At 43.6% G+C, this 9,360-nt stretch overlaps 1 protein-coding gene across 1 annotated transcript in view; it reads left to right on the top strand.

Moving 5' to 3' along the window:
• Positions 1-1,333: 1,333 nt before the first annotated feature.
• Positions 1,334-9,360, top strand: part of LOC109472896 (large neutral amino acids transporter small subunit 4-like) — a gene marked incomplete at its 5' end in the record, with an annotated part of 15,387 nt that continues 7,360 nt past the window's right edge. The window contains 5 exons of the mRNA XM_019772762.1: positions 1,334-1,523; positions 4,077-4,156; positions 4,644-4,780; positions 6,164-6,210; positions 7,587-7,663. Coding sequence (XP_019628321.1) covers positions 1,334-1,523; positions 4,077-4,156; positions 4,644-4,780; positions 6,164-6,210; positions 7,587-7,663 — 531 coding nt within the window. The remainder of the gene's footprint in view (positions 1,524-4,076; positions 4,157-4,643; positions 4,781-6,163; positions 6,211-7,586; positions 7,664-9,360) is intronic.

Genomic DNA, 9,360 nt, shown 5'->3' with positions numbered 1-9,360 from the left:
GAAACTGGTGTATTACGCCGAGAGGCGGTTATACCGGCTATACAGATACAGATTAGAATTATCTTCGACTGCACATATCGCAGTCCGAATGTAGCACGTTGGATCTCCATGGTTGGGTTGAAGGCATGCTCATCTGTGATAGGCCGGAACACCCTATATATTTGGCAAGGCGCGCTTTTAAAATTATAGCAGTCACGCCACTGAATGCGTACCATGTTGTCCGTGTCCAGTCCTATCGTGGTTTGGGCGTGATCTCCAAGCAGATCATGCGGTGGCAAGGCATGCAGTATCCATTGGCCAGAGGAGTGTCATACGATGGCAAGAAAGTGTCCATTGGCCAGAGGAGTGCCGCATGCCCATTAGCCAGGTGGCTAATGGACACTCCTCTGGTCAATGGATACTGCCTTGCCATCGTATGATCTGCTTGGAGATTAGTTTGGGCGAGCCATCTTCGGGTCTGTCTTGCAGTCATCGAAGGATCTGCTTTAAGATCAGCCTAGATTCTGTAAATGGATACTGTACAACTAACACTTCGCGTGCGCAAGGCTATAATTATAAACGGTCGGAAATAAACTTTACTGGGTTTATCATCGGTCACTGGGTGTTTTCAGATTTATATAGAACTATGTCAACCGCGGTCATGTCCCGGCACGATATGCTACTAGTATATCGTAAATCTAGATCTGTAAAACTGTGTCTGGTGCCAAATCGTTTCTATTTCTGCATCGTATATACAGTGGGTTCCTGGAAGGCTCGTGGTGTTATACGATTGTGCTGATTGATCTGGTATATATCTTTAGACGGTGGGGCCGTACTATACCCGAGGAAGACACACAACCGTAGGGGACATATCTCGTCATCCACTTAAAAGGCCAAACCTTCTGCGGTCCTCTCTTGAATTCTGTGCGTTTTTGGTAGGTCGCACCATTCTAACAACGTCATTGCCGCGTAACTGCAAGTTTTAACGTGCGTATACTTCATCAGCCTTGTCCAAAGGCCAGCCAAAATGCAAGGTAAAATGCAGGCTTGGAGAGCATAAACTTTAATGATTCTCTGATGCATGTGATGATCTTACTATAAGCTGCTTCGTATGTACCTACTAGCTACCTAACAGTTTTGATACTGATTTTTGTAGAATTTTTAACGTACAAACCTTGCTTGGTCGGCTGGTTGTAGGATGGCCGACAAAAGAACGTGTTAAAAATTCTACAAAGCGCAGTATCAAAACTCCCGCCCGCCCGGAGGCCTGCACAGGAGGCTATGTACCTACAATGACTTGTTTGCTTGATAATTAACCAATATTTCTGTCTTTATTTACCACAGGAGTTATTGACCTTGGCAGAGGGCATCAGACTGCGTCAAGATGGCGCCCAGCCTGTTCGAAGCCAGCCGCCGGCGGAAGTTCCTCCTGGGGACCGCCATCGCCGAGAATCTGCTCTTCTCCTTCATCCTGTTCGGCTGGGGCTCCCTGGTGTTGATGCTGAAGGCACAGGGGCTGTACAGCAAGCTCTGCACGGGGCCAGGTCAGCCAAGTTTGTTTGTCTGTCTGTCTGTCTGTCTGTCTGTCTGTCTGTCTGTCTGTCTGTTTGTTTGTTTGTTTGTTGTGGGGCTCCCTGGTGCTGATGCTGAAGGCACAGGGGCTGTACAGCAAGCTCTGCACGGGGCCAGGTCAGCACCGCTTGTTTGTTTGTTTGTTTATTTGTCTGTTCTACACGCAGCCCAAAAGCTACAGATGCATACAAAACACAATATTGAGTGGGAATACTCCAGATTGGATGCTTTACAATGCAATTGAGAATACGATATTAGAATACGAATTACGCTCTACGCAAAATGCTCCAATTACGCTCTACGTAGAATTAAAACGGCCGATTACGTTCTGCGGATAAGGGTATGCGCCGCCCTCCAAGTGCCCACCTTATAATTACATGCGGTCTCGTTGCCCTACACGTGTTGTAATTATTGTATAACCGCCTTGTTGACCTACATTGTAAATCAGCCGATCCTGCTAGCCTCCGTAGCAGGCTTATAGAACTGGGGGTTTGGTGGTCTTCGGCTGTTTTCTGATTAGCCCATTTCTTAAAAACGGGGGTAATTCAACCGGGCCGGCTATCTTGTCTATATGCAATCAGAAAATAGCACATTAAAGCTCCCAAAGACCCTGAAGACCTCCCAAAACCCCAGTTTTTGACATGCTATGGAGGCTACGATCCTGCAGTCATTTTGATGGATTGGTAACGGACCGCAGAATCAGGTCATGGAATATTTATGGTAGGGTCGGGCAACTCAATCGCTGTGCGTCGATGCGTCCTTCTTTGTGCAATGTTTCCCCATTTTTCACTTACCGACACATCGCTTTTAGTCGTAGGCTAGAGATCACAAAGTCCTGACACGATTATCCCTTACACGTGTGTACACGCACTGACCCTGGCCTATCCATCAAAGATGCTACTTAGTTCTTTTATACAATGCTTTATATGCCCAGAATAATGTTGTAGACTGTTGTGCTGCCCATGTCAAATCCCATTGTAATGTCTTGTATTTGTCAGCAGGGCTAGCCCTTTGCAATAGCCAAATGTAGACTGGACAGCCCCTGTTGTGCGTGCTAAACAGCCAAACCAATAAGTAAATAGAGATTATCCCTGGATTTAAAGGATTATTTTCCTAGATTATATCAAAAGGTCGTTGCGTGTTTCTCGTGCATTCGGTTAAGGCTTAATGTGTATTAATAACAGCATCATGGCGTCGTTTGGCCGGCGTACAGATCGGAAATAGTAACTCCATTCTGGCATTTCGTGCATGCAAAATGGGAGTCTCGCCAAGTTTTGAAATAAATGGTGAACCCCTCAGCTGTTGTCAAGATGTGTCCTCAGGTTTAAGGTTATCGGAATGAATCATTATCCGAATCATGAGAGACCATATTTCATTTTTACCAAATCCGGCATCATACAGCTATAGACAGTGGTAGTTGGAGGATCCTACGTTTACGGACTGATATCATACGGCATACGGTGGTTAGCGCTAATTGAAAACGAAGGATATGACCAATGTTGATCTGGAAACCATCCAAGATCTTTGGTTCTTCCTGTTGCTTTGGCGCATCACGCGAAGATCAGTATGATTCAACTGTACATGTAGATAAAGAATCGTGAAGGAGAAAACAGCTGCTAAACACATTTTTATGTTCTTGCTTAAACCAGGAAATTGTAGTACTCCCTTGTATCTATTTTTTAGCTAGCCTTGTGCCCAGTCCATCGTGGTTAGGGCGGGCTCTATTCTATTGCAGAAGCTCTTCGTCGCCCGACTCAGCTAGGTTCCCCGGTAGGTTTTGCATGCACGGCTCCTGGCGTACAGAACTCCTACGGGCGTAACACTTCCACCGGGCGGCCTGTTGAGCTGGACGGGGGGAAACTTTCAGAGCCCCGAAGACAGTCCGTCCCAATCAGGACAGACAGATATATAGCTACGTCGGTGAAGGTTGGGCATCTAAGTAATAAGATACACACAAACACAAGCAACCTATTGCCTCCTTTAAAAGGAAGCTATGGGACTCTCTAGGCGACCCCTATAAGCCTTAGGTGTATGACCCTGACCTCTCCACGTTAATGTATTGTATTGTTGTATCGTGCGTGTAAATGTTTGTCCTGTCAGCAGGGCAAGCCCTTAATAATAGCCTCCTGGCTAGTTGGGCTGCCCTGGCTGTACAATTTGTCTTTTTAACAGCCGAACGAATAAATAAAACAAGCAACTGTACATGATTTGGACTTGGGCATTTCTCATTGGGATGTCCATGTCCATCACTTGTACATCAGTCTTTCCACACGGATTTATTAGGACATGACATGACAACATGTTGGTCCAACCCGGAACATAGATCGATGACTGTTCAGACGAGCTAAAACGGGTTGACAGGTCACATACCCGACGCCCCACTGAAATCCTATACATGGATGGAAAAAAACACGAGGAGGAGACTAACAGGGCTGTTTGCTTGTTTGTCAACATTGCCTGAATAACTGCCATACGTAGACATGTTGGGATGTTGATTGCATCATGTTGTTTGTCTTGTGTTACAGATGGGAACACCACCGTGGTTACCGCTGCGCCTGCCCTGTTCGAGCAGAAAGAGGACAAGCAACAGGTCCTCATTGATGAGGTGAGTTTGGACAATGAGTTGCGTTTGTTTGCTTGGTTTCTTATTATTCTCATAAATTATGCAAATGTATTAGCATTGTCTCGAAGTATGGCATATCATGAACTAGATAATTGTTAATACAACAACTACATATATCAAAGTGTAGTTGTTGCATTCTAACGATGGCCGTTTGTCGTTTATTTGCTGTAATTACTTTTTTTTCCGCTTGTTCAACTGATTTTAATACATTAGGTCCTATAGATGAGTTCAATTACATACAGTGTTCAAATCGAGAATACATTATTTAAAGAATCTTTAGATCTTAGAGACTACATGTTAGAGAATAGTTAAACCTTTATTGTTGCCGCTGACATATATTCTATACGTAGGATGACGTTGTTCTATATCCATACATGTATTTAGCTTTGTTAGATCTTAAGTTGTAGAAGACCATACAAAAGTCCCTCTACTTCTTGTTGAGTCAATAAAGAATCTTGTATCTGTCCAGTTGTCCGGGTGTGCGGCCCAGGACAGACGGTTGAACCTGGCCTTTACCGTGGGGTCCTTCCTGTTGAGCGGGATGACCTTCCCCATCGGCATGGCCATGGACAAGTTCGGCTGCAGGTCTCTGCGCATGATCGGCAGGTGAGTTAAACACAATACATACTTCTCATGCAAGGCGTGAAAGACTCATAGATATCGGTGGAAACTATGAGTAATTGGTGAAGAAATGAAAGTAAAGATATCCAAACGTTTTGGCAGTTTGTGTGTACAGTCCTACGTAGCGGCAGAAAGCATTGTATGTTCTATCTTCACCAAATGCTCATTGTTTTCGCCTTGTCTGAATGGAGCGTATGAGGATGTGATAAACGTCCTTTAAGTTATTATACAGTCAAAACTGAAGATCTGAAAATCTGGTTTATACGAAAAGGTTGTCACAAGGACGTTATATTACAGGCTCCTTGGTTGTCACCATAGATAGGATACTTAATGCTTGTGTCAATGGGGAAGTGATCTGACCACCAAAAAGTGGTCACATTGGTCAGGTGGGTCTTATGACTCAACAGGTTTGACTGTACATGTATCTGATACAAGAAGAGTGAGTGAAGTGAGCTATTGTGAAGCTCAACTGTGTGGATATGAAAAAAGGTTCCCTTACAAAACGACGAAACCATATGTGTGGTTGATCACACTGCAATGTGGAGCTTACTAAAATTGGTGATTTTCAAACTACGTTTTTTCTATGTAGAATTATCGATGTTTGCTTATTACTAAACATAGCCAAAACATAACGGTCTTTGGCAAGGCAGCGTTTGGGAATGGAAAGTTTTGCAGCTTGTACCAAAATAGATACTAGTATATAGCCATGGGTCAATTTCATGTTGAGAGCCAAATGGCAGCATTCGAATGGAAAGTTTTACGTGGCTTGTATCAAAATAGATAGCCATGGGTCAAAACCATGTTGATAGCCAAATGGCAAGTTTCCAGACAATACAAAGAGAAACTGCATTGTAGGAAAAAGATTTAAATATGATGGGCAAAACTTCGCCTTTTATCCAGTTGCCTTTAATGTGTTATGATTATTATTAAAGCTGCGAAAACTTGTAGCCAACTCTCAAAGATACTGGTACCCTATTCTCCAAGCATATTTTTGACGTGTTTTTAGGTGTTTTGGTCAAGATTTCTTTTTTGTACCGGTATATTTTTTTTCGCCAGCCAAACCTCGAGTGGCATATTCGTGACACTGCCCTGCCAATAATACTAAATTGTCAATTTGATACTGCAGCAACCAAAAGATCTTAGTTCCAACACAAGAAGGGAACTCACTTCTAGTGTTGGAACTAAGCAACTATGGATTCTACCATGCAGCACAGATAGGCTTTCAAAACCAAAAGATCTGCTTGGAGAATAAAGGGATCTGAGGACCCTGCAGTGAGGTACAATATAAGCTACGAGCATCATATGAGGGCGAAGAGAGTAGGATGTATGTAGTAGTAGGATGGACTAACCCGAAGTTTGTTTCTCCAGCTTGCTTGTCGCAGTGTCATGCCTCCTCTTCGCCTGGGCGGACAGAGGTAAACGCGGTTTGCTCCTCGTGGTTTGTCCCCGGAACGTTACGTTGGGAGGGGCCTGTTGTGTGTTGTTTGGGGTTACATAATTACAGTAGAGACACATGTAGTGCAAAGAAACATACCCTGGGTGCCAAACTAGTATCGGGCCGTTAGTCGTTTTCCTTCGGCAGCCAAGAGCCCTTCCCCCGCCTATCTAAATTACCGCTACGGGGGAGTTGAGCCCGAGGGAGTTTGTCCGGCCCTAGAACTTAAAGGGCCAGCTGAACTCCCCTCGGGCCAGTCTCTCCGTAGCGGTAATTTAGCTAGACCCGCGGGCGAAGGGCTCTTGGCTGCCGAAGGAAATTGCTAGCGGCCGAAACGAGTTTGGCATCCAGGGTAAAAGGAACACTAACCTGGTGTCCAGTCTATCGTGGTTGGGGTGGGTTTTCTTCGGGGCTGCAGGAGCTCTTCCCCGCCCGACTCAGCTAGGTTCCCCGGTAGGTTTTTCACGACTGGAGGTTGATCAACTCTAACTCTCAGCGTGCCAAACTCTATCCTACCGGGCGGTCTGTTGAGCTGGAATGGGGGAAACTATTAGAGCCCCGAAGACAGCCTTCCCCAGTAGGTTTTTCACGACTGGAGGTTGATCAACTCTAACTCTCAGCGTGCCAAACTCTATCCTACCGGGCGGTCTGTTGAGCTGGAATGGGGGAAACTATTAGAGCCCCGAAGACAGCCTTCCCCAACCACGATAGACTGGATACCAGGTTAAAGAAATACACAAAGGTATTACAAAATGTCACCCGTCCAAGGTCTTATGAGACAATGAGTATAGCTGACGTAAAACACCCGGACTTGCTGCCTTGTGTCTATGAAGAGTGTGTGGTTATGATTATCATGTTATCTTCAAGAGAGTTCTAAGTACTAGTTATTGTGAGCCAGATGTAGGAGGATAAGACAGGTAAGACTTTACAGGTGTCCATTCCATGGCTGGAGCTTTCTTCTTTGGGATATCCTCACTGAAGCCTGCTTTGAGCTGAAGCCTCCAAAAGCTTTCTATGAACTGTGGAATGTATCCCGTGGTAGGGCTCTACATTCTCACAAAAAAAGAAACATTTCTGCAGAAGCATTTTTAATCATGGCACTAGTATTTCACTATAAGTCAGTTCACGGTTTACACTGCTCATGCGCGAGGTCAAAGGTGAAGGGGGCCTTCAACTTTGCCGAATTACCCACAATGCACCGCATTGCGCATGCGCAGTTCTACCCGTGAACCAACTTATACATCTGGCAAGAGGTTTCCTTCGGCTGGACTGTCGCATTGCATTTCGGGATACACCGACTGCAGCGTTGCATTCTGGGACGTGCCGTTTATTTTACCGTCTTCCCTCCCTCTGCAGATATATCCGACCTGCTGTTTTTGGCTGTTATCTTTAGCGGAATGGGCGGCACCATCATGGCTTATACGTCTCTGCAGGTAAGCTTGTGCTTCTGTGCTTCGAATTATAGGATAATATCTGTTGAGTCATTGCCTTTGTCAAGTCGCTGTGATCACATGGAAAATACGTCCCTCTATGTAATCAAAAATGTGATGATTGAACTGAATTATTTTAATTTTTGGTTCGGTTGAGACAACTAGGGCTAGGCTAGTATTTTTGATAATAGCTTCATAAAATGCTACATTCAATTTGCATTGAATAAGATATTTTCTTCTTCGAGTTGGATATATTGTATTTTACTGCGGACCACCAAACGAATGCATCCATGAAACATTTCAATGATAACTTCATTGTACAAAATTGATTTTATGAAGAAAAAAAACACAGTTAAAACCATGGGAAAGACAGCGCGAAAATGGCAAAGACAATGACTTCAGGAAGAAAGAACGTTTAGGGAACCAAACAATACAAATTTAAAGTTAAAAGAACATTTATATGGCAAAACTTTGGTGCTACATTCTACAAGACAATTCCGAACTTACCAACAATGTACTCAAGCTTGTATAAAATTGAAAGCAAAGAAATAGCATTTCAAATAGTCTAAGAAATATGCAAAAATAACCACCTAGGTCGGTTCCTATACGTTCTTTCTCATCTTCATAAGTATATTTTTATTTGAGAAGGAACAGCATACTTTTGAATGCTAAATAAGAAATTTTTACTCATGTTGTCTGTCAAAGTTGACAAGAAATATAAATATGATTTCTTATTCTTGTAGCTTCTTTTTGTTTGATATCTTGTCCATTCTTAGACGTTATTAAAATGTAGTTTTGTTTTCATACCAAATTTATAGAAACTGTTCCTTCGCATTAGTATAAGTATTTGAAATATACACATGGCTTGGCTGACGTGGAATGGGGATAAGAAAGCGATATAGTTTATAATATTCATTATTCAGATTATAAGTATATAAATTTTTGAGCTTGAAAAGCTGTCTACACAGTACTCTTACTGTTTAAAGATCCCACCACACTTGTTCAAAAGAGCAGGCATCATTCCTGGTGTGAGTGGTTCAAACCTTACAGTCTGGTCTCAGGTTTCACATCTTGAAGAGGTGATAGTCACCTGTTATGTCAATCATTCTAAACTTGCGGTAATACTAGTAAGTAAAGAAATATTCGTTCTTTTCCCAAATGAAGTATTGATGCAGTCTTATCGCTATTTCCATGTCAGCCGAGCCTTGTCTGGTCTGGTCTTCTTGTACACACTAACAGCTTTTGAGTCCGTACAGTGTCCTGTCCGGTCGCTAGGTGGCGTCTAGGTGGGCGCATTCCCAGTTTATGGGTACCTTTACTTATGCATGATAAGCCTTAATTCCTCTTGTATCAAAGCACCTCGGAAAGATAATCAATAAGAGTCTATGTTGAACGCTTTGTACCAAATGGTGCATGGCCTGTGCATTTCCTGCAATGAAAAAAAAGCGGTCAAATTTGCAAATGACCCAAAAAAGTGACTTGTGTGAGCGCTTTGGCTGACTGGATGAAAAAAAAAATTGCATTTGGACGCTTGTACAGTGTAGGACCCGGATGGATCCTATGTAGACCTTTTCTCGGATCACATTGCATGCTGGGAGGCGCGGGGCACTATGGGTAGCGTTTTGACAAACAACAGCATTACCTTACCAACACGTATGTATGGTACGGAATATGCTGATAGTAACCATTTTGCCCCCCCC

Source organism: Branchiostoma belcheri, unplaced genomic scaffold (genome assembly GCF_001625305.1).
Source record: "Branchiostoma belcheri isolate BF01 breed outbred unplaced genomic scaffold, Haploidv18h27 scaffold29, whole genome shotgun sequence".
NCBI classification, from domain to species: Eukaryota; Metazoa; Chordata; class Leptocardii; order Amphioxiformes; family Branchiostomatidae; genus Branchiostoma; species Branchiostoma belcheri.
The sequence above is the reverse complement of the archived record's forward strand: the minus strand, read 5'-3'. Positions and strand labels throughout refer to the sequence as shown.